At 37.7% G+C, this 26,512-nt stretch overlaps 1 protein-coding gene across 1 annotated transcript in view; it reads right to left on the bottom strand.

Annotated features, from left to right (window-relative positions):
- Nucleotides 1-14,757: 14,757 nt before the first annotated feature.
- NKAIN2 (sodium/potassium transporting ATPase interacting 2) overlaps nt 14,758-26,512 on the bottom strand; it is a 291,973-nt gene continuing 280,218 nt past the window's right edge. The window contains exon 6 of the mRNA XM_070952837.1: nt 14,758-14,843. Coding sequence (XP_070808938.1) covers nt 14,758-14,843 — 86 coding nt within the window. The remainder of the gene's footprint in view (nt 14,844-26,512) is intronic.

The raw sequence follows: 26,512 nt of genomic DNA on the forward strand, positions 1-26,512 counted from the left end.
AACAATTCTGACACGTAGGCAATTGAACTTTGTGATATTTTGTGCCTTCCTTCCTGTGCATAGAATACGGTTGAATCCAGTTGGCATACGGCATGCATGTGTGGTAACTGATCACATTATGATAAAGTGAAATATTGCATGTTGTTCTGGGTTAAAGATAAGATAGGGTTGTTTTTTTGTTTTTTTTAAAGAAATCATTAAGAAATAGTTTTTGAGGTATGTGAGACTGGTACGTTGAACTGATTCTGGGTCAGAATCAGGGGTGGTATTGACTTACCTTCGCTACCGGTTTGCAAAGGTGAGCACATGCGCTCGCTTTGCTCGTGCGTGACACCCCTGCACATGTGCAGAACCTTCTGCACATAAGCAGAGCATCAAAAAGGGGACATGATGATGTCCAGATGGGTGGGCGGAGCCTCCCGCAGCCGCCGCTACCGATTCACCCGAACCAGATAGAACCGGCTGAATACCACCACTGGCCAGAACATTTTAGTGGACAGTAGGACAAAGCACATGTGTTTTATTTGAATAATACTCAGCATGAGGATTATATATCGTCATATGGAAAAATCACTTTTATCTCATTAATATTCATCCCAACTATTGACAGATTATTCAGAAGAATGAATAGTATTTATAATAGTATCTACATATGCCTTACGCATGGTCACTCATGCTCTCGTCACATCCCACCTGGACTACTGCAATGCTCTCTACATGGGGCTCCCCTTGAGGAGCACCCGGAGGCTCCAGCTGGTCCAGAATGCAGCCACGCGGGTGGTTATGGGGGCAACTCGGCGCTCCCATGTAATACCTCTCCTGCGTGAGCTGCACTGGCTCCCGGTGGTCTTCCGGGTGCGCTTCAAGGTATTGGTTACCACCTTTAGAGCGCTCGATGGCTCAGGACCCAGGTATTTACAAGACCGCTTTCTGCCATCGATAGCCTCCCACCGACCAGTACGCTCTCACAGAGAGGGGCTCCTCAGGGTGCCGTCGGTCAAACAATGTAGACTGGTGGCCCCCAGGGGGAGAGCCTTCTCTTTGGGGGCACCTGTCCTCTGGAATGAGCTGCCCCCGGAGATACGTCGGATCCCGGATCTTCGCACCTTTTGCCGTTCCCTAAAGACGTTTTTATTCCAGCAAGCCGGGCTGGCCTAACTCTTTTAAATTGTTTTAATTTTTAAACTGTTTAATTATGGGTTTTAATACAGGGGTGCTTTTAATTGTGGGCCAAATTAATTTAATTGGATTTTAATACTGTTTTTAAATTTTGTATTTCTTGTGTTTTATCTGTTGGCTGTTCACTGCCCCGAGACCTTCGGGAGAAGGGCAGTATATAAATATAAACAAACAAACTAATAAATAAATAAATATTGCTACCGGTAGAAGGCTTTCATTCCATTAAAAACTTTTAAGAATTATTCACGTTTCAAGATATTCTTCCTCATTTGAAGTATACTAAATTCTTGATTCGCTCCCCCCATGATAGACTATATTCCATAGCTCCAAAATAGGCAATATACAGGTAGTCGATTTATGACCACAATTGAGCCCAAAATTTATGTTGTTAAGTGAGACATTTATTAAGTGAGTTTTGCCCTATTTTACGACCTTTCTGGCCACAGTTGTTAAGTGAATCACTGCAGTTGATAAGTTAGTATTATTATTTATTATTTTATTAGTTTGATTTATATGCCGCCCTTCTCCGGAGACTCAGAGCGACTTACAATGCGTTAAGCAATAGCCTTCATACTTTTGTATATACCTGCTTAGTAGGGCTTTTTTTGCCCCCCCTAAGCGGTGTTCTATTTTATACAAAGTCAGCTTATTGCACAAACCGGGTCCTCATTTTACCTACCTTGAAAGGATGGAAGGCTGAGTCAACCTTGAGCCTGGTGAGAATTGAACTCGCAGTAATTGCAGGCAGCTGGCAGCTAAATGCTACTTTTAACAATAGTTTAGTCTGCTGCGCCACCAGGCTCCTAGTAGCCCGATTGTTAAGTGAATCTGGCTTCCCCATTGACTTTGCTTGTCAGAAAGTCGCAAAATGGGATCACATGACTGTGGGACACTGCAACAGTCATAAATATGAACAAGTTGCCAAGCATCTGAATTTTGATCACATGATCATGGGGATGCAGCAAAGATCATAACTGTGAAAATTGGTCATAAGTCACTTTTTTCAGTGCTGTTCAGTGGTGGGATTCAAATTTTTTTACTACCGGTTCTGTGGGCGTGGCTTGGTGGGTGTGGTATGGTTTGGTGGGCGTGGCTTGGCTTGGCTTGGCTTGGCTTGGCTTGGTGGGTATGGCAGGGGAAGGATACTGTAAAATCTCCATTCCCACCCCACTCCAGGAAAAGGATACTGTAAAATCTCCATTTCCTCCCCATTCCAGGGGAAGATTACCGCAAAATCCCCATTGCCTCCCGATCAGATGGGACTCGGGAAGCAGAGAATAGATGGGGGTGGAGCCAGTCAGAGGTGGTATTTACTGGTTCTCCGAACTACTCAAAATTTCTGCTACCGGTTCTCCAGAACTGATCAGAACCTGCTGAATACCATCTCTGGTGCTGTTGTAACTTTGAATGGTCACTAAATGCTGTTTAAATAAAGGACTACCTGTACAGCCCCATATAGATTTATATCACAGAATCACCACATTGGGTGTGGCTGATAACTTTGTATCATGTATACTAAATGGTATAGTACTTAAAGAGCTCCAGAACATCTGTCAGTTGTGGTAAAAATTGCTCCATGTCCTCAAATCTGTTTATTTCATGAAGGATTCATTTTTGGGGGGATTGGGATCATTGCGTGAGCATCTGTAAGTCCCAGAAGAATGTTATCTACAGTTAGCACAGCTGCATTTCTGTTTTCACAGGTTTGCACAGCTCTTTAATATTGGCACATAAGTGAACTATCTCTTGGGCACCAATATCACTGAAGTGCATGTTAGTTGAGTGTTCTCAAAACTCCCAACTGGAACAATTTCTATAGTTCTGCTTTTATGTGGGGAATAGCAAGATCAATAATGTTCTAGGGTGGACAGCATACAAAATAGCTCTTTCTTAAAGCCATGTTTTTACTGGAAGAATCTTTAAGGATGCTATTTCTATATTAGACTCCATGGAGATTTCTTCCACATGACACACTAAAGCCTTTGGTACAGATGTGTCTCAGCCCCAAAGATTATTTCTTTGATCAAGAGACACATATGCATTAAACTCACATTTCTCTGCACTAGATATTGGGGTAAACTACCTTAGAATGTAGATATTCTTGCTGCCAGAGCTAGCAGCAAACATGTATGAGGTGAAGTAGGTTCTAGAAACTTCTGTAGACAGGTCTGAAATAAGACTTTCATCAGTTCCCCTGCCCCTTTTAAAGTTCATTATGTGATCACTGATTTGCAAAGAGATTTCTTATGATTTGGCCAAACCTGCAAGGTGTCCACTGGGTTATATGTGTAAATTATTTTCACTGAGGAGGAAAACTGATCTGATCTACTTGTCTGCTAGATTCTGCCTCTGTGTATAGAATTTTTTTTGCATGACATTAAGGTTTCTTGCCCTGAACTTGACCATTGACAAGTTTCTTATCATTTGCCTTTTCCAAGATTAAAGGAATTTTCTCAAGTTGCTTTTGGAATAAAGCTGTAATGTCCAGAATTAGTCTGTTCCCATTTATTTGACCCCAAATCACAATCTGCTTTCTTATGCAGCAATATTAAATAGATTTCAGCAGATTTCCCAACTAAAGGGACCTTTGGCTCAAACAAACCCATTGGTTTGTCTCAAGCATAAAATATTTACCAAATTTTCTCAAATGGAGAAAGTCAACCTTATCTTTAGCAGCAGCAGCAGCAAAAGGAGTTTTTTTTTTCTGCCGCTGGCCACATGGCATAAATGAGGGCACATACCTGAATTTATTCTTCAACGCAATTTCAGTAACAAAAAAAAATCTGTTTCCAATCAGAAGATCCCAGAAGGCTGTTAAAATCAAAGGCCTTTGATTGGGAAACTTTTCTCAGGAAATGCAGGATTTCAGATGAGAGTTCTACTCATTTCAATAATTTCTAAAGCTAAAAGATAGTTTAGATTTCTGACACAATCATTTTTTATAAAATGGCTCAAGGCTTTCAGCTAAATTACAATGCAGTATTTTAGTTTGTTTCCAATAACTATATATATATTCTAAGTGGTTATAAGTCCTGAATATGTTTTTGTTGTGGAAAACAATGCTCCACATGTAACTTTTTATTATTTTTTTCTGGGATTGTGCTTGACATATAAGGTGTTGAAATATCTGCTATAAAATGTTGAATTATCTGCTACTCACTCACTAGGATCACCTTTCACTCCACTAACCGTCTTGAAGACTGCCCAACCATGTTCTAATCTGCTACCGTCAGAAATGATGGTGATCACTTGAGTGTTGTGTGAGCATGGAAATAAGAATGAGCTACCAAGTTCGATCAATTTCAAAAACAGCACATCAGCTGCAACAGAAGTATTAGTCGATGGCCATCTGGGGAAAGCAATCTGAATTCACGGTTTCTGGAGATCAAGATTGTTCTTTCTGCAGAAATTAAGATGATAATCATTTAGTCCAAGAACAGTATAGTTGAACAAAGTTGTCTTTGGACTACCACTATTATTTATAGTGTTAAATTTTCAAAGAAAAAAATTATAATGTGAAAAGCTGTTCCAATGAATGGCAGAGACATTGTCTTAATATAGATATGGTATCACACTCTGTCAACAGGGATTATTTAAAGCAGTGCCTTAATATTACTGAAAGTCTATTATAGACTTTAAATTCACTGATCAGGAGGCAATAAAAAGGCATATTTTAATAGCAGAGATTTTGTTATACAGTCTGAGTTCTAGAAAAAGCCTTTTAATGTCAGTAGATAATGAAAATACTGGTCACCTTTGACTGAGTTAAAATGATGTCATGACCTGGCAATTTCTATTCAGTCCTGACATATCTATGTGGAGCACAGCTCACAATTGCTTTCATGTAAATATAATAGGATTTTTTTTGTGGTATTTTTGTTCTTTCAAGAATGACAGATCAGAAAAAAGCTGTGAAAAGTATCAGAGGACCATAAAAACTGGGAAACCTATATATTTTTTCCATTTATTTTTTAAAATGCAAATTACACTAGTTAGTCAAAAAAGGTCACCTTTTGTTAAAAATACATTCAGAATTAACAAATGACTCTTAAGAAAAAAAAATGAGAGAGACATTTGGATCCTTAACACTTGCCTTTTGAATATTTGGATTTATAACAATAACAGAAAGCCCAGTCTAGAAAAATAACATACTTCATTGGATTTTGAAGAGGATGCAGCTGTATAATTCAACAGTGTTCAAATATTCTCACACTACTGTGCTCTTAAATTTTTTTGCCATAGTGGATTTGTCAATTCAGTTATTGTTGTAATAATTCTTTTGGAATGGTACTGATTTTGCTGCACAAGAATGAAAATAAATACCTGGTCCCATGTCTGTCCACGTGTTTAATGTATATAGGTTTGTGCAGGCATATTTCTATATAGTGGACAATGTTTTATTTGAATTTAGAATTCTCATTGCCTCAAAATTCTCTAGTCTTATTCAAATGTACTTTCTAGCCTCTTCCTGGATCAACAGGAAGAGGCTAGAATGAGACACTCTTCTGTGTCTCATTCGAACACAGAAACCTGTTTTTCTTCCTGCCATCTGCTCTGCTACTTAAACCATCATCTACAGTTACTGTGCTATGCTCCAAATAATTGCTGATGCTCAAAATCATGTTTCTGATAAAGTCTAGTATAGCTGGTTATAGGCCTGCAAAACTTTCCATGCTGTTTATGGAGGCTCTTGATTTTTTACATGGAGACAAATATGCCCACAGGCCGAGTGGTGCATCAACACATAGAATATATGGGAATGTTCCACCTTCTTCTTATTCACTTATGTCCCATACTGGGTGATTTGCTTCTCCCTCCGAGTGTGTATGTGTGTGAGAGAGTGAGTGAGTGAGTGTGTGTGTGTGTTGGGGGGAGATACTGTATATAAACTGTTAAGTAACAGAAAAAAGACTCTTTCCTTAACTGTATCAAAGTAAACATTTGATGTAGAGATACAGGAATGCCTTAATTTAGAATGTGGCACAAAGCAGGAATTGGTCAAATGTGCTTAGTTTGCACTCAATAATTCTAAACTAGAAGAATCACAATGTTTGCTCATGGGGAGTGACAGCAAGCAAAATTTCATTAGTCCCCAGCATGTATGATGTACTGTATGCTTTTGTTTATTTATTATTATAAATTTTAATGTCTCTTTTGAGTAGAATTGAACTGCTGGTGACTTCACAAACATGCAGCTCTCTTGACAATGCAGAAGTGGTTACCCATTGCTTTTCTCCCCAGTTATATGGTTACATCATAGGGCAAAACTATGCACCTAATTGTAATATTAAAAGAATTAGGTTATAAAGTATTCAGTAAAAGTGAACTAGTGCATAAATTATGCAATGGATCCTTATTTCTTCTTAATAAGACTTTGAGATACAGAACAGTTAGCATTTTAAGATGTCTAAACTTCTTTTCTAGAATCTACAAATTTACTTTTAAAAATACTTTGTCCTATTTTATTGGTTGTAGAATGTCAGTGAGAGTTCATTTCTTCAAACCTGCTGCTTCGATGATTTGAATGCAAACCTATACATTTGTCTTGACTTTATGCTACTTACTGCAGAGTCATCTCATTTTTTCATTGATATTAAGGATAATAAATGTAAAAAACAAGGTTGGGGAGACAATCCATATATCATGTACTCCATACTAATTTCACTGGTAATAAGTAAATTTCAGGTCTACAAGAGTTGTGCCTCTTGACTCTGACAAAAAATAATTAAATTGCAAACAACCATTAAAACTGAGAGCATCTTTAAAAGCTTAACTAAAGCGACAGTACATATGCTATCATTACTACCACTGGTGTTGATATAACCAGGCAGAGGCTTAATTATAAGTCTTATATTTTTTGGAATTTTCAAGTACGAACCACTATTTTATATACATTTCATTATTGTGTTCCACTCATATCGCTGTTACTGATGTGACATTTATTGCTGGAACCAATTAGTTTTTGTTTCTGTTAGAAATACCTGTTCTGTTGTCATTCAGGTGGCATTTTTATAAATACACTGGTATGAATGGTATGTATACACTGGTGGTAATGGGTAAAGGTTAACTGTCTTATTTCTAGGATACTTGTACGGAGAGTTACTACAATGGATGGTGGATATCTAGGCCATATAGAATTGAAACATTTGGCATGTGCAGACAAAAGTTATTTGAAGAAGCTGTAGTGGGCTAAGAAGACCCTAATCCAGCAAGTGCCTAAGGCTGATGTATTTGTAGGTTTTAAATAAAGAAATTAGGGCAATTCAAGTTAAAAAAAAAAAGCCTGAGCAATATAACTCTTTCCAAAGAAAAGCCACTGCAGTAGTTGAATATACAGCTCAAATTCAGAATACAGACGCTTCTAGGAGTCAAGAGTATTTCATAGACATTGACCTACTAGTAAAGTTTCCAAAGGCATCTTGTTGCCAACTACATAACAGCACAGGTTTTTTTTAGCCACAAAAATACAGGAAGATAAGATACACATTCTAACACACAACAGTTTTCCCCAGTACCACAAAAAAAGGTTTTCAAAAATCTCACCAATGCAAGTACTCCCACCCCAACTTAAAAAAAAAAAAAAAGAACAGAATCCAGAAAGATCTTATATGCTGCAGGTTTTCAGTGTTTTGTTTTTTTTAAAAAAAGCTCACTTACATAAAGTTTTCAACTGGAATTAGTTATAAAAGAGTAAACATTGTTAATACTTATGCAGTTGGCCTCTGTCGATAGAAATATGCAGATATCTCTGTTATTAGTAAAAGACGTAGGTTAGAATCATTTATAAAAGCACTTAGAGTGCATTCACTAAAACAGTGGGGTTAAGGAGCACTGAGTTTGCACTTTCTTTAGTTATTATTTAGTAAAAGTTCATTTTCTTGGCATTCCCCAGCTCCCAAAGTGTCCAGTTCTTTTAAAATACATTGAAGTAATTTGAAACTAGGTATTCTGGAAGCTTAACCATAAAGCACTTTTTTTTCTGACAGATTTTTTTTTTTAATACAGACATCTCCGGAATAGTGGGAGCGTAGACTATTACCTGACACAGCTTTATAATTTTTGTTTAGAATTCATGAACAGTATGGTTGATCCTAAAGTAAGTGATTTCAGAGAGCTTTCATCAAAGTTCTGTGGGTGTGACTTCGTATGGGTTAAGGCAAGCATATATTAAACAGCCTTTAGGGTGAACAACTTCCTGTCTACTGACTTCAGCTTCAACGTTATCTAAAGATCTTTAATCTGTATGGACTAAGAAGACATGGCTCCAGACAGAGTACAAAAGAGCCTCAAGTAGCTAAAACAGATGAGATTGTTTCATAAATCAGAGGCAAGTGCAAAAAAAAAAAAAAAAAAAAGACAGAAGGTAGATAGTGGCCAGGAGATGGCACCACTGCTTTTTTTTTTAAACCTTCTGTGTAGGAACTTGGAAAATCAAAGTTGGGAGGGACTGGATCTTGTGCACTTCTGCCAGCACTAGCTAGACAGAGAGGCCCTTGTCTCTGAGTGTTCTATTATATATTGAAACGGAAAAGTTAGGTCTTCTTTCATTCTTCTGCAACCTGTAGGAGGCTGTGCAAGAAGTAGATCTTTGTCCAGTCTTTCATCCCCAGGACAGATTCAGCTTGTGTCTACTTAGACCTAGAAAGAAAGAGAAATAGAAGACAAAGACATTTTGTCACAAATATAATTTATACCTCATCAATTCCCTTTGAACAGCAGCATGAGCCTAATTCATGTTCCTTCTCCAAAATTATCTTTAATCCATTTTTGCATCTACTCGAAAGGTCTTGTTTAAACTACAGTTAAACACAATACAACCACTAAAAAGCGCCACACCATTTAATATCAAAGAATATCAAAACAATTCAAAGTTAATTGAAAGAGTAAATAAGTATTTTGGTTTGACCCTGGAAGTCTGGATATTCTTGATAGTATATCACTACATGTTACAAGATACACATGCATACTATTTTATATATTATTCATCTTAATATTTTCCTACTAGCACCAATAGCAACAATCTGATACCTGAAGAAGATGGGACAGGGTGCCTGAGATTGTGGTCCCTTTCCATTTCATGCTTCTATTTAATAGTTGTTTGGCTTTTCTAGAGGCATTTCCCTGTTAAGGGGAGAGGGAATGATAAAAGTGAAGAATTTCTCTAAATCTAGTGTTTACTTCCCAAGTCTTAGCAGCAACTGCTCCATAGGGCCAATGGTGAAAGCAACTGGGAATTCTATTTCAACGCTGTTTAGATAGCCTTAGATTTCTGACTCCATTTTAAAATCAGTGCATAGAAGTTAGAGTTGTTTCAGGTTTCTTCATGTTATCTGGAGACTGTAAGTGATAAGGTGACAACAGTTGGCTGTTTCTCAATGGAACAATAGGATCAAATCTCACTGAACTGTAGAAGGGGATATGATACAACTGACATTTGTTTTGGCTCTTAGGGACATAGTGGATTATAACTAAACAATGACATTCTAAGATTGCTCTTCTAGCTTAGAGAAGAAGCACAAGAAAATGTGGAGAGGGAAATGTGGTAACAAAATGCATTAGGGCAATGGAGTCTTTAAAGGTACAGTCTTTGGAATCTGGACAGCATAAAGGTTTAATAATACATGCGTAAATGTTTTCCCATGATCACAAATGATGGAATCAATGTAAAGTGTCTAAATCTTTATTGATTCCAGTGAGTGAATCCCAATATGGTTTAAGATGGATCACAAGATCTAAAAACTTCCTAAATTAAAGGTTTTACTTAAAGAAGCAAATTGTATGTCATTGGATTTGTGGCTCCATATAGATGACAGAACATGCATGGCTGAAATACTTCACACTATGACATACAAAATCCTTCAATAGTAGTGAGCTGTTCTTGAGCAATTCTTCCAATACAACCAGCATATGATTCCTTTCCTTTCCTTTCCTTTCCTTTCCTTTCCTTTCCTTTCCTTTCCTTTCCTTTCCTTTCCTTTCCTTTCCTTTCCATTTCCCTTTCCTTTCCTTCCCTTCCCTTCCCTTTTCTATCAACCCAGTTGTATCTCTTCTATAAGGATTTCCTAGTATAACTGCTATTACATAACTCAAAATTTAATTGGTACTAATTTTTAATTTATTGATACAAAATCCATTTCTGAGATTCAATTCCATTTGCTAAACAAAGCCAAAGTTCTGCTTTCTGGTTGACATGCCAAAGCCTCACAGAATATAATCACTGCAGAATTCCATGTCATAATCAGGTTGGTTATTTACATTTATTAGGCTATATTTAGACTGGTTATTTATCACAAATCAGTACCTAGAGAATTTTGCTTAAGATGTGCTTGATTGTGTCAACTGAGGCAGAAGCCTTAGCCTCCTAATAAATGAAAGGAAAACAATTTCCAAGCACTTCTGGTTCTCTCTAAATCTTCTCTGCCTTTCCCCTACTCTTTCTCTTCTCCCTTAGTAGGAGAAAAAAGAAATAACATACTTACTCACTACTGGAGGCAAATAATTTCTGATGACTTTTTGGACCATTAGAATTAGAAATGACCTACCTGCATTACTCACTAACAGTGGTATTATTTAAACTGGGTTACCAGGTACAGATGGCTCAATAGCTAAGATAGTTTCTAGCCTCAGCAGTTTTTTTTAAATATTATCTTTTATTATACATTTTCCTTTATTTATATAACACTTCCCATTTCTGCAATGACAGAGTACTGTTTGTATCAAGTATACATAGTATTATACATCCTGATTATAACTATTGTTCTCATAATTATACAATGTAGTCTCTTTTAAATATACATAATCTTGTACACCCTAGTTATAACCATTATTCTCGTAGTTATACCATAACACTATACACCCTTTACACTTTAATCTATAGTACAGTCCAATGGTAATATTACTTATAGTATATATGCTTATATATATGTTTTCTGATATATATATATCTGCTTCTATATAAACTTACATAGACAAATATATATCTATATCTATATCTATATCTATATCTATATCTATATCTGCTTATATATATATATCTGCTTATATATATATCTGCTTATATATATCTCTATATATGTATTTATTTCTATTTTGTTAATCTTCTTTCGTTATTAAGTTACTAATATCTGCACCTGTTATCTAATTATTTGTACCATAAGTCCCATGTTAAGTAATGCTCTGTTTCCTTATCTTTAATTTCCATTACTAGCCTCAACAGTTTTTGTCCTTCCTTGCCTTGTGTCCTTTAGAGACCTTCTAGAGCATGGGTGTCAAATGGCAGCCCATGGGCCGGATGTGTCACGTGCAGGCCATGCCCACCCCAGCTCCTCAGAAGGGAAAAATGTCACGAAACTTCACGTGATGGCAATGTGACGCGGTGAGTTTGACACCTGTTTTCTAGAGGAACGAAGTTACTGGCAGGACTGTTATCCCTTTATTTTACAGTGCAATAAAATTTGAGGAGTAAAAGAGAGGAATAAAAGAGGCAAATGATTCTGCCTAGCATCAGTAAAATTATAGACTGCATGTGGATCAAGTGGATTGGAGGTAAATCTGTCAAGAAAAGATACTCAGCTTGAGGGACTAAAACTTGGCAATATCATGCCCAGCAACATGTAGCACTCTTTTTTTACTTTCTGAAATGTTGACAAATGTACAGGATTAACACAACCTGGCTATCCAAAAGCACCATCTGAAACATGACACCCTTTCTTGGTTCTCGGGATTATTATTACTACTAGAGAGTCATTTCTCATCAAACTCTTACGTTTTGGAGAAAAAAATTAACATAAATATGGAATAGGAGACAGATAATTTTGGTTAGACAATACATCACAACAAAAAGGCCCAGAAAGATGTTGCAGTCATTGCTATGTTTGTTTTAAACCATGGATTGTATAATTATCATTTTAAAATCCTGGTTTGCTGAATCAGAGACAGCTGGATTTACACAACAGTAACCAAATTACAGCAGCAGTGACTGAGTTTACACATGGCATTTGTCAAAATTACACATCATGTGGTATGAATCCATCTACTGGGCTACCAGCTTCTTCTCAATGTCAGTTGGCTTGTAAGAATTTGCCAGACTGTGACAGTATGTCCTCTGCTGCTTTATTAGAAATACTATGCTGAATTTACCAACATGTCAATGAGAAAGCAGTTAAAAAATGAAACAAAGCAGAGTTTCAAATGTTCTTCCTGTACTCCCGTGTTTCAGCTATATGCTTCAAAATTTATGTTGACTCCTCCAGCCCTACAGCTTCCCATTTAATAAGCTCTGTGAATACAAACAGCTACCCTCTAAGCCGAGAACATAAAAAGAATGGAACAATATCTCAGCTAGGAGGTTCTGTATGTTGATGGCAAGGTATACTACCTAAAAGAAAAAATACAATTAGAATTGCTCTAAGTAGATTTTGTTACATGTATAGGTAGTCCTTGACTTATTCTCCATTGATTTTGCTTGTTAGAAGGTTGCAAAAAAATGATCACATGGCCCAGGGACACTGCAACTGTCATAAATATGAACCAATTTACAAGCATCTGAATTTTGATCACGTGACATCACATGAGGATGCTGCAATGATTGTAAGTGTGAAAAATGGTCATAAGTCACCTTTTTTTAGTGCCGTTATAACTGAACGATCACTAAACGAAAGGTTGTAAATTGAGGACTAGCTGTATAACATACAACCAAAGAGAGGGTAAAACATTTTTCTAGACACATGCATTTGAAAAACTTTATGTTAAAGCCACAGCCACAGTTTCCCAGCCACAGCCATGATAGGACCATGTGCTGCTATTTGTGGCTCTTATGACTACCAACACAGAAGCTTCTGATAACATCAAGAAAAAAATTGCATATGGCATTTAATTATTGGAAAGCAGCTTATTAAATAGGCAGACCAATTCCATGCTAACATTGTATATTGAAAGGAAATGGCACAGAGATACTGTTTTCAATGCCCCTAAAATCTGGGATTCCCTAGCTGATTAGCATGGGCTCTTCACAGAATAACAGAGTTGGAAGGTCTTCTAGTTATAAGATTTCTAGTCTTATAATGTAATTGGGGTCTTCGCAGGGCATGTCTGTTAGGCTGCCATCATATTAGGGTAAGTGAGAGAATTCCCTTCCAATCTTTTGAAACTTCAGCAGCCTTGAACTTTTCAATGTCACTGCTCTGATATTGGAGAAGGCAGGGCACAGATTGATGGTCATGCCAAGCTTTAGATATCCTTGCTCCCCAATCTTTCCCCTTCCTATCATGCCTTCTAATTAAGCCCTGGATTTAACACAAATATAACACTGTACATGTATGAAGATTAGATTTATAGCCAAAACTGATTTATTTTGCTTTCCATTTTTGGCCTCGTGGAGTTTTTGGAGGATGAGAATTTTAGTATGTTGTGAATATTTTAATTTCCAATGTTTGTGTGTTTTGTTTTTGATGCTCTGATAAATTTAACTTGATCTGATTAGTTCTTATGTTGTTTTAGGAATAGCCATCTTGGATTGGCCTCTTATCAGATATATAAAATAATAAATATTCAGGATACAAAATCTATACATGGAAATTTAGTTTTCAAAATACCTAGCAACCTTCTTTTTTAAAAAGTCTTTTAAAACAAAGACTATTTAGCTTAGTATTTTTCTTGCTTACTGACAATAAGCTGTTCATGGGTCTCCAGCCCTCCCTGAAAACTGATTGTGGGACTTTATATATGCAAAGTATGAACCATGTCATGAAGATATGGTATTTCTCTTCCTGCTGCTTCAATAAAGTTGACTCAGTCCCTAAATCTAGAACCAGAAAATAGTCATATCCTCTAACATAAAAAGTATATTCATACGTTCTCTAATAACCACTGTATGGACAAGCTGAATTCAACAATAGGAGCAGGGAATGAGGAACACTTCATAGAATGTGGTAAGCTTATTGTCCATAAGGAAAGCTAGTTGATTTCAGTTGAATGTACACATTAATGTGCTGGCATTCACAAACATTTTTAAAAAACATTTCTTCCTGATGAAGCAGATTTGATTAATGGCAATCTCAAAGTTTGACAAGCCTAACACATCTGTCACCATTATATATATATATTATTTTTTATTTTTATTTGATTTATATGCCGCCCTTCTCCAGAGACTCAGGGCGGCTTACAATGCGTTAAGCAATAGCCTTCATACTTTTGTATATTTTATACAAAGTCACCTTATTGACCCCACAAACTAGGTCCTCAATTTACCTACCTTAGAAAGGATGGAAGGCTGAGTCAACCTTGAGCCTGGTGAGATTCGAACTTACAGTAATTGCAGGCAGCTGATGTTAATAACAGTGCTTTAGTCTGCTGCACCACCTGGCTCAGTATATATTTTACCTTTCAGTGCCCTTATACCAAGCATTGCAGAGGACAAATTGCCGCATACTATAAAAGTTACACTTTATTGTGAATACATTGTGAACTAACATTATTCAGGTACCACTGAATAATTTTCTTTGAATTACAACAAGTAATTTTTCTTTAATTTTTTAGTATGTCTCCAGCAGTTCACTAAAGAAACATGAATGTAGATACTCACATATACATTGGTTGTAGCTGTAAATGTGATGTCTTCTGTGGGCCTTGATAGCCGTAAGAGTCAAATCCACCTATGAAATCAACTGAAAAAGGAAAGTATTTCTTTAATTGCTGATATCATACTTTGAAGGGCTAAGCATCATGACTTTAAAACAGTTTTACACAAAGTCTATCCCAGCCAGCAGCTTCTCTTCCTGTCTTTAGGAAGATGCCAGTCACAGATTTATTAGTATCTATCTGTATAATAAAAAGAATTATACATTGCTTCTGCTGCCAGCAAGCAGTCCACCTAGGTCAGGGGTCAGCAACCTTAAACACTCAAAGAGCCACAAAGGTCCTAACCGGAAGCCCCCGTTCAATTCTGGAGCCGACAGGAAGTCCGGTTCCTCCACCATAGAGTCCCCTCCTGTCACGGCGTCCTTCTTCCTCTGCTGACTGGAAGTCCGGTTCCCCCACCATAGAGTCTCCTCCTCGCACGGCGTCCTTTTTCCTCTGCTGACTGGAAGTCCGGTTTCCCCACCATAGTGTCTCCTCCTAGCGCCGCATCCTTTTTCCTCTACCTGTCCTAACCGAAAGCCCTATCAATTGTGGAGCCGACCAGCAACAGGGAGCCACAGCAGAGGGATGAAAGAGCTACATGCAGCTCCAGAGCCGCGGGCTGCTGACCCCTGACCTAGGTGGCATGCTCATTTGTTGAAGCTGCAAACAATGCAAAACCATTCCTTTGCAACTTCCAAATGTTTTAGCTAGTTGTGATTATAGGTATTACATATTTGCTGCCACACTGTGATTCCCTGAAAAAGAGATGCAAGCAGGTGGACAATGCTTTTGAAAAAATAAAAAGGCTTCAGCATAGGAGGAAAGGAGGGAGAAATGGAAAGAGAAAGAAAGAAAAAACAATCATGGTTGCGGTGATCCATGGGGGAAAAAGCCAAAATCCACAATGGGATGATAAACCTACTAGCACCAACAACTAAAAAAATGACATAAAAAGCATGTCAGTTTCGATTTCTCCAAAACTTTTAAACAGGCAAGATATTATTATCAAAAATAGGGGATAGGGAATAGGGGAAAAAAAAGGAAAAAGAAAGGAAAAAAGTCTATACATTTAGACTATAAGGTCACTAGAATAAAACCAGCCTCAAAACATAAGCCCGGCTTGACTATATTGATATCACAAAAACATGTTTCGCATAAAATAATTGTTATTCTTCTCACTTCTAAAAACAAATATATTTACTTAAGCCTATTTCTTATCAGAGATGCCTTGGCCTGGCATCAAAGAATCCCTATATGTTGATCAATATTAAAGACTCTGTAGACCATGGGTGTCAAACTCATGGCGTCACATTGCTGTCATGTGACTTTTGTGACATTTTCCCCATTTGTGGAGCTGGGGTGGGTGTGGCCTGTGTGTGACGCATCCGGCCTGCAGGCCGCCAGTTTGACATCCCTGGTATAGACTGAATATGGGAAACCTCTGGTCCTTCAATTGTAGCTGAACTTCAATTCCCAGAATTGTTGCATGTTGGCCAAATACCATAAGGAATTGAGAGCCCAGCTTGCCAAGGAGGCATCTCTAACTTTATATTTTCTTTGACCCAACAAATAAACACATTTTGTATAGTAATTGTATGGATAACCCTGTTACGTTGCAATTTTATGTCACAAATTAGTTTAACATTTATTGTAGCACTATTATGCTAAGTTTGCACTACAGATATGCAATCCAATCACTTCCCTTAGCTTGATGGTGATGGTGCTAAATATAGCACAGGGCCATAGAATTTTGCCCAATATCTGTAAGCTATATTATAGTACCATGTACTCAGAACTGGCAGTCCTTACATAGCGTCCAGCCTGAAATAAATTTTTTATTTTGACATCTTGAACATTTTCCCAATTGTTGTTCTTTCCACTAGGCGTCTTAGCATGGAAGTGCCTAAAAAGCTGCAAAAAGTTTCATCAGCTCCTTTCTAATAACACAGATATAAAATAAATACCAACAGATGCTCTAACTCCTAAAATGATTTATCAAAAGTGCTTTAGAGCTTTGCTTTGTAACTTGAAAAATAATCATCCAATATCATCACTAATTAAGCTTCTTCTTTCAGAAAAAGCATAAAAGTGCTAAGAGATATCTTCTCACTGATATAAAACATCAAAGGCTTAGAAATACTTTTAAAAGAAGGAATTATGTTAAATCTCGTGAAGCCCCAAAATCTATATGCTTATCTGGAAGTAAGCTTGATTGATGATTTCACTGAGGCTTTAGTTCTCTTTACACTAGAATGCAGCAAATATTAATCAGGAAATAGAAGATTCAAGCATGCTAGTACCTGGTTATATAAATTGCCTTTAACTACATTTCTCATGCAAAAGGTGATGCATGAACATAATATAATCATCTTCTTACAGTTCCCCTAGATTTTCCTAGCACTGCTTCTTCCTTTTTTCGAATCATAAAACTTTAATTATAAAAGGAAATGGAGAATAGCACGCAATCACTATTTTTGCTCAGCCTCTGGATGAGGTATAGAGAGACTAAGCATCCTGCTTTGGGGAATGTTGTGTTAGAAATAAAACATAATTTCTTTCTCTTACCGAGACTTGCCTTTTACTTCTATTAAGCATTCTCAAGCATAGGCCTGAAACTTTCTGAGAAGGTGAGTCCGTTTGGAATTTTGAAAACACGAGGGCTCTCTCACAAAATGGCTGCTTTCAGGGCACACATGCACAGAATGGCAGCCATGGTGATATAAACAAAGATCTGATTTGTCAGGCCCCCCATCTCTCCTGCAGGATGCTCCAAATTATCTCATCGTACCTTTCTTCTTTTCCTAGTCTGGTTGAACATATTTCTTAGCAAAGAAGTGGGATATAGCCATCCATCTCTTAAAAATTTTCAAATAAAATAAAAAAATTCTTGCAAATAAAGATGATACTAGAGACTAGCAATTTGCTTTTCAGCATGAAAATTACAAGAATGTTTAAAAGGTGGGGGAACAATCATGTGTCAGAGAGTCTACAAAGCACCAAAGGAAATGTTCAGTAGATATTGGGTGTCTGGGTGTCACATAAGCAGTTTTTATGTCTTTTAACTACTCAGAGTTACAGGGAGTTATGCAGCATAACAACAACAACAATAATAATACTATCCCCATTCTAAATCATGCTTGTATTAATTTAGTAGCTTACTAAAGCATCTAGATGATTTGAAGCAGCTTTGATTCTTAGCAGTAACATTAAATTTTACACTTGGCTAGCAATTTAACTATACAATTTTAATTTGTAACTTGATTTTTTAAAAAATGTATCTGAAATTCCAGGGGAATAGAATTATGTAAGCAAGGCATCAGATTTAAAACATTTAGAGTCAATATAGGCAGTCCTCACTTAATAACCACGTTGGGACTAGCACTCTGCAACTAGGTGACATGGACATTAAGTGAAACATCATGTGACCTCACTTGTCTTATGACATCAGTTTCATTACTGTCATTAAGTGAATCACCTACAGACATTAAGCACATCGCATGACCATGGCTTACAACTAACTGCCAGCTTCTCCACTGAGTGTCAAAAGCTGGTTGTGAAGCTCCTAACTTGGTCTGTTGTGTGGATGTTTGGGTGGTTTAGGGGTGGGGAATTGTGGTGGGTGGGAGTGTGTTTGGGGATTGTTATGTATGTTGGACCTGGTCTTTGGGTGTTAAGTGAATTTCGTTGTATGGGTATACTGTGTATACACAGTATACACAGTATACCCATTGTCGTATACAATGACAATCAAGTTATTTATTTATTTATTTAATCACATGATTGTGCAATGCTAGTAAGGACCAGACACAGTTTTTCAGTGTGACCCTAAGCCCGAATAGTTGCTCACAGGTCAGTTGTTAACCACGGTCTGCCTGTAATTTTTTCAAAATGGTACTTTGAAACATGTAAGAAATTCAGCCTCTGCTTGGATTACTAAAGCAGCCACACATTTTCTCAGGCTTGTGCAGTTATTTCAGAGGCTTCTTCCGGATATCTCTGCATACTTGTGTGACAAAGGGACTGTGTATGTCAACACACGTATGACCAGTACCTGCAGAGACAGTTGTGAACAGCTTTTGAAACAGCCACATAAGTCTGAAAAAGACATAGTTGCTTTAATGATTCAAAGATAGCTGCTTTGCTTGTGCTACAACTGCAGTTTATGAAGCCTCTCATTCAAATGCTTTGTAAAGATGTAATATTTAGTGTGCACAAAATGGAGAGATGCATGGGTGGCAGCAGGACTCCCTTCCCACCCCACATGTGCAAATGTTTCCCAAACAATGAAAGGAAGAAATCTGAATGGCAACCTAATCTCTGGTGACTTTCACAGGCCAAATTTTTTCGGACAAGAGAGGATGGAAAAGAATAGTTAGTTCAGAACTGCTGTTGTTTCTCTGATCCTCTTGGATGAGAACAGCAGGAAGCCTCTGTGTCTTGTAACAACAAAGAAATTGCTGGGTTGAATTGTGATTTTTCTCCCTACATTGCTCATTTTGTAATCCAGAACAGCAAAAGACAATGGGAAAAGGGCAGTGGGGCATTTTAAAAATCTATCTGCCCACTTTTAGACAAAACCAAACCAATAAATAAATAAAAAACACCAGCCACCAAGGTGTAAAGCCTGCAGTGATATTAGGGAGGCGGGAAGAAAAGGAATTGTCCTCTCCCTGCCTATTTGGGTTAGACAGAGCGCACCCAATAGATAAACATACTAAGCACAACATCAATCACTGTGTGAGAAATCTATTGCAATTCCATTTGTAGGATCCAGGGGAAAAGCAATTAGTGTGTAGCTCTCGGATTCTGTAGCCTTCCAGCTGGAAAAATCCCATGTTAGGCTGGAGTGAAGGATTAGCGGTTTTCTGGTTAGGAGATGAAACATCCATTCCATACAGGTTAAATAAATAAAAATATTGTTTGATTGCAAATATATTTCATTTGTTATAATGACTATTAAAGCAATCTATGCATTTTTAGAGAAATGCTTATTAAGACACCCATCCTAAAACATGTATATGTTCTCTCAGATACACAGAATTAATTTCCTACAATCCTGGATATGTATCAGCTAGTTCAGATAAATGGTGAGAATGATGGAAATAAAACTGGAACTGAAGAGATAAACCCCCCAAATGTAAGAAAATAAAAGACCTCAGAGGACTTACCTAGAGTGTATCTATCAATGCGTTTTACTAAATTATATCTCTAAAAGATTCAAACAAATATCAAGCTGTACATTCTATTACAGGGCCCTTGTGGCTTTTGTATACTTTGCAATGGGCTATTTTAAAGGAGGAATTTTTTAATCTTTCACATGGAGAAAAGGATGAATTCACATTACCAGTTCCTGTACTGATGATTTCATTTAAGAAATGTAGCCACTGCAATTTTTTTCACTTGGTTTTAGAGCAAATGGAAACATTCTGATTGTAATGGCTGAATTAGATTGGATGTTTCACATTATATGATTACATCTTGTTATACAATTTTTTCTTCAACAAAATATCATGTCTAGAGCTGACTGAAAAGATGCCTAAAGCATCTTTTTTAAAATAAATAAATAAATAAATAAATGAAAGCAAACAAGCAAGCAAGCAATAATGGTAGAAAAAAACTAAAAGTGGATGTGACCAAGCATTGATATGAGGTTAGGTTTGAATCTACATAGTAGCAATAACAGTATCTGCAGATTCTGCCAGCAACTTTATTTTGGAAAGGTGAGCAAGACTAGGCTCTTATAGGCACTCACAATGGTTTACCAGTTTTCTTTGTGGCTAAAATTGTCCATATCCACTCAGGACTAGATAGATTCTACAGTGGTAAAAGAGACAATGTCCTACATGGTAATTTGGGATTCATTTGAGTTTGTGGTGCCTAAGGAAGTTAATAGGGCACTTGCTGTGTTTTGAAGGCTCCTTTCTGTAGGCTTCCTGTTTCCTTAGGGGCACCAGGCAGGACATGAATGTTTGGATGCGGGATGAAGTGTTAACACTTCACTGGGCATTATTATATAATTATATGATACAACATGATATAATAAGGCAATAAATTAGGTGGCATTATGTCACCAGCACTAAAAAGGTGAATTCCCCCTCTTGGTGAATCCTTCCATGAATCTACATGCTCTAACCCTCAGACTAAATGCCATGGTGGCACAGTGATTAGAATGAAGCACTGCAGGCTACTTCTGCTGACTGCCACTGCCAGCAGTTTGATTCTCACCAGCTCAAGGTTGATTCATCCTTCTATCTTTCCGAGGTCGGTAAAATGAGGACCCAGATTGTTGGGGGCAATAGGCTGACTCTGTAAACTGGTTAGAGATGGCTGTAAAGCATTGTGAAGCAGTATATGAGTCTAAGTTGCTATTGCTATACTTGATTACTCTTCTACTCACCGCTTTGATTTTGGAACTCTGTAAGCCAAACATGTTGAACTTTGGGGTGAGGGACGTTTCTCTAACTGCAAGTGTGTGTGTTTAGTAAAGTAAGCAAGCTCCTTTTTTGTGTATTTGTGTGTGCTTGGCCTGGAACAGGACAATAACATCCAGCTATACATTGGTACTCTGGACCAAGCCAGAGCTACTGTGGAAGCCTTGAACTGGTATCTGGAGGCTATAAGGGTCTAGATGGGATTAAACATGGTCAGTTTAAATCCTTACAAGACAAAGTTGCTGTTTGTCAGTGGACATCTAGATGATGAAGTAACAGCAGTTTCAATATTTACTCAAAAGAGTTGTGTTTCCCCAGAAAATATTGGTTCATGATGTGAGATTCTAGGATGTCTTGGTGCCAGTCACTCATGCCCTCAGAGAGGTGGACACTGATTGAGCCAGAGTAACACAATAAATAAATGACTTTACAATCTTTTACTATGCAGCACTAGGTAATATCAAGCTTGCCTGGTCAATAAAGAATCCACCTATACAGTTCAGACATTAGTTTTATGTATTATATATTCCTCAAAGAAGCTGCCTCCAGCAAATATGACCAAATGACATACTGATATAGATTGTATATACTTCAGTGAAATGCATCAAGGCCACAGGTCGTATGGCATACTCTATGTTACAGTCAGCATTCCAGGTCCACAACCTTTCTGTAATTGGCTGATAGACATGGACACTGAAATACAAGTACCCCAGAGTGTGGTGTCCAATGATCTTTCTTTGATGTCCATGTGGGGAAAACATTAAGAACGTGTCCTAAATATCCACCTCTGTACAATAGTTAAAAGACTTAAATATTTATAAGTGTAGAAGCACATGTTTATAGAAAATATCATTATGGGAATAACCAGATAAGTCAGCATTGGAATGCAACTTAGAAATGCTTCACAGACTGTGAGAGAATGTAATTTCACCTAATTTGTCTGTAAAATGTTTGGATAAATACAATGTATTTGTATCTGCATCCACAGGAAAATGCTTATCGTTAGTTCTTTTTTCTTCAGAGATCTCTCTTAGCTCTAAACTAGTTCCAGTCTGGTGACTGGAGATAAATGTACAGTAACAAGCGCCTATTGAAAATAGTCAGATTTTTTCATTCTCATTTCTCTTCATATATCAAATGTGAAGAAATGCATATTCCCCTTAGTGAAAAATAATCAGAGACCTAAGCATCACCCTTTACATATAGTTTTGGAACCCAAAACCAAAATCATTTCCCCAACATTTTAATATCTAAAATTTGAGAGAGAGACAGAGAGAGAGATACCTACACACATACTCAATCATTTGCTCACTCACACATGCACTGCTATCCCTTTATAAAATTCAGAATTTCATTGTCTCATAAAACCTGGTGGCATAAACCATTTCCCACAATAAAAATGCACATAAATAGAATATTGAGTTAAAGATAATTTACTTCTCTATTTTGGACCTTTTTTAATATTGCAAAACCTGTATTATTTAGCCGTACCCATTCTTTCCTATCTTTCCCCTTTTCTTAAGCAAGCCCAAGGAAGATGAAGGACATCACCAATACCAACTGTTGGAAAGTTCAGAGGTAAAAATCTAGGCAGACAGTAGCACATAATCAAATTACACCCTTGCATATCTGCATCAGTGAGCTTGTTTTGCTCTTGAGCCATACTGACAGTGAAAAAAACTTGTTAACCGAAAGTGAGTATAGATAATAAACAGGATAAAGACAAGAAGTTTGAGATGAATATGTTGTAGTATATTAAAATTAAATGAAAGAAGGAAAGATAAATATATATTTTAAGAAATAATGGTAAACTTTGAAGATGATAGCACAAATGTTATACCCAGATTATACATGGATTGATTAAAAAATGTACAGGAATACTAGAGGAATAATAGTAAAGTAAAAAATGAAATTGGAAATGAAGACGTATGTAAATAGAAATCAGGTCTGCTCGAATGCCATCTCAGATTGAATTAAAAAAGGAAACAACAAAGGAATGGAAAAGAGGGGAAGAGTTGAGAGGGGAAAGTAGGGGAGTGGGGAGGTGAGAAGAAGAGAAAAGAAGAATGGGGAAAGGAAAAGAAGAAGGAAGGGAAAAGACGAGCAGGAGAGAGAGGAAGAAGGGGAGGAAGAAGAGAGGGGAAAGAGGAAAGGAAGTAGGAAAGGAAAGGAAAGGAGAGGAGGAATGAGGAAAGAAGAAAGAAAGGAGGAGAAAGAAGGGAAGGGAAAAGGAAAGGTTGTAGTAAAACAAAAGAAGGAAATGGTAAAAGAGCAGACCTGAACAAATAATTAATTAATTACCTTATGAAAGTTGAAGAAGATGAACAAACAATGTATAAGGATGGATAAAAGACTGTACATTTAAACATGTTGATGAAAAATAAAAATAAAAAAGAAAGAGAAAAAAACTTATTAACAGAACAAAACAAACACAAAATTTTAATTAATGCAGAAAACCTGAAACAAACACTAGCTGCAGTTCCATCCAACTTATCTGTGAACAAATCAAATTGTGGGGCTTACTTCCAAAAAGTATATAAAGGATTAGGCTGGACACGAGGGTTGTTTTCTTAATGTATCTATGTATTCACTTTTGAATTTCCATTTTTTTTGTTCAGAAATTTCGTCCAGCACTTATTCCAATCTAGCTGATTCCAATGCACCTCAAAATACCAGGTGTTGAGGTAGAAAGGTCCAAAAATCCTTTAGCATATAACTAGTCAGCATTACACTAGTGACTAGTAAGTCAGTAATTATGTACAGAATGTACTGGAATGTTAAAATGAAGGAGAAAGTGAGACAATATTATTGGCGAAAGGTATCTGTGAGAGACCAAGGACTATTAACAAATGGGTTACAGTAGCAGCCAGGTAAGATCTGACTTGTGAAATGGAATATGAAATAGAAGAAAGCAGCGGTGTGGGGCAGTGGTGAAATCCAAATTATTTTACTACCGGTTCTGTGGGCGTGGCATGGCTTGGTAGGCATGGCAGGGGAAGAATACTGCAAAATCCCCATTCCCTCCCCACTCCTGGAGGAAGGATATTGCAAAATCTCCATTCCCACCCCACTCCAGGGGAAGGATACTGCAAAATCCCCATTCACTCTCCACTCCAGGGGAAGGATACTGCAAAATCCCCATTCCCTCCCCACTCCTGGGGGAAGGATATTGCAAAATCTCCATCTCTCCCCCCCCACTTTGGGACCAGCTAGAGGTGGTATTTGCCGGTTCTCCGAACTGCTCAAAATTTCTGCTATTGGTTCTCCAGAACCTGTCACAACCTGCTGGATTTCACCCCTGGTATGGGGGGAAAAGCAAACCCAAGCCAGCAACTGAAAAGATTGTGGGGGAAAGGAGCTGTTCACATTTAGTATGATATGCAGAATTAGGAAATGAACAGAGTGGAAGAGCTGTGAAGTTTGGCTTCTTTCCCTTAGGTTGCATGATTAAAACCCAGCAAAATTACAGACAGACACAGATGAATGAATGAAGCAATTCTTCTGAGTCACTGCAGTGAGTTATAATGTAAAAATGATCAGCATATGTCAGGTAGAGTTCTTGAGCTTTAAGTGGAAACAAGATTTCTTCCATTATTGGAATTTCATCCTGTCAAACGTGTATATGTAGAGGCCATCCTTTCTGTGACATTTCATATTTGTGAAACACTGTTAGCAAATCCCCTGTTAATATCCAGCCAGCTATTGCAGTGGTCCCCAACCTTTTTATCGCCGCGGACCAATCAGCCTTTGATAATTTTACCGTGGCCCGCTGAGCGCGCGCAGGGGTGGGGGCTTTGGGCCACACGTGCGTACCTGCGCGGGGCTCTCTTCCCTGGAGCCTTTGCGCACGGCCCAGGAGCTTTTGCGCACGGCCCAGGAGCTTTTGCGCACGGCCGAGGAGCCTTTGCGCTGCAGCGTTCATGTCCCCCGGCCGCTGCGCGGCCCGGTGCCAGGTACTCCACGGCCCGACACCGGTCCGCGGACCGGGGGTTGGGGACCACTGAGCTATTGTACCCAGACAAGTTACAAGTCTCTGCTTTTAATTCATGAATTTTGAAAGTGTATAAACATCACGGTTTTAGTAAAGAAAACCTTTACCTGGAAACCCTTTACACATATAGTATAAATAAATCTCCTTCTCACCCCTATGGGTGGTATATGTCTTCCTCATTCTTTGGACTTCTACCTGGCAGTTTGAAGGGTTGAAGGTTCTGTGCAGCATCTTAGCTGTTCCTGGCACTCCACTCTTTTGGACAGAAAGCTTGTGACTGAGGGACGCTATGAAAATGATATATACCGTATTTTTCAGAGTTTAAGACGCACCTTAGTTTTAGGGGAGGAAAATAAGAAAAAAGCTGATTGGTGGGTGGATTGGCCTCCTGGAATACCCCCAATCAGCTGTTTCCAGAGGTGAATTTTAGCAACAGGTTTGTTGGTTGTAAGCTCTGTGCCTTGCTTTTTTTTCTGCCTCTGAAATTTCTGAAACTCTGTTTCAGAAAAAAAAAAATTTCTGCTTCTGAAAGCCTCTGAAACAGAGCTTCAGAAAAAAAGGCTTTTTTTTCTGAAGCTTCTTTCAGAGGCATTTTTTCTGAAGCTTCTTTCAGAGGCTTTTATTCCGAAGGACTATCTGTACTCTGTTCAAACTCCTTTCATTGGTATTGGTATGTAGATTAACCTCTTCCGATCTGTTGGATATTGTGTCATTCTCCAGATTTGTTAACATAGTTTGGTTAGAACCTTTACTGATTCTTCTTTTGTTGCTTGTCATATTATTTTAGATAAAAGCCTTTCAGAGGCTTTTTTTCTGAAGCTTCTTTCAGAGGCTTCTTTCAGCCCTGAAATTCCGTTTGCGAGGCTGGGCTGGGCTACATTCGGAGTATAAGATGCACCCAGATTTTCACTCTCTTTTTTGGGGGAAAAAGGTACATCTTATACTCCGAAAAATATGGTGTGTGTGTGTGTGCGCGCGCGTGTGCTCTGGTTGTAAAATACCCAAATTGCGATCCCTGACTGTGGGACACTGCAACAGTCATAAATTTGAAGACTGGTTGTAAAGTTACTTTTTCATGATAGTTGTAACAACAAAAGACCATAAAATAGAGCAGTCATTAACTGGGGACTATTTATATCAGTCTTGGCAATACTATACCTGAGTGGGCAATTCTGAGAGTTGGCCATATTTGTGTTGTAAAGTGCCCACAATCAGCTGGTGAGATGGGCAGGGTAGAAATTTAATAAATAAATAAATAATAAAAATAATCATCCAAGTTAAGGAAGGTAGT

Source organism: Pituophis catenifer, unplaced genomic scaffold, assembly GCF_029215685.1.
Source record: "Pituophis catenifer annectens isolate HBS135680 unplaced genomic scaffold, rPitCat1.0.hap2 SCAF_1, whole genome shotgun sequence".
NCBI classification, from domain to species: domain Eukaryota; kingdom Metazoa; phylum Chordata; class Lepidosauria; order Squamata; family Colubridae; genus Pituophis; species Pituophis catenifer.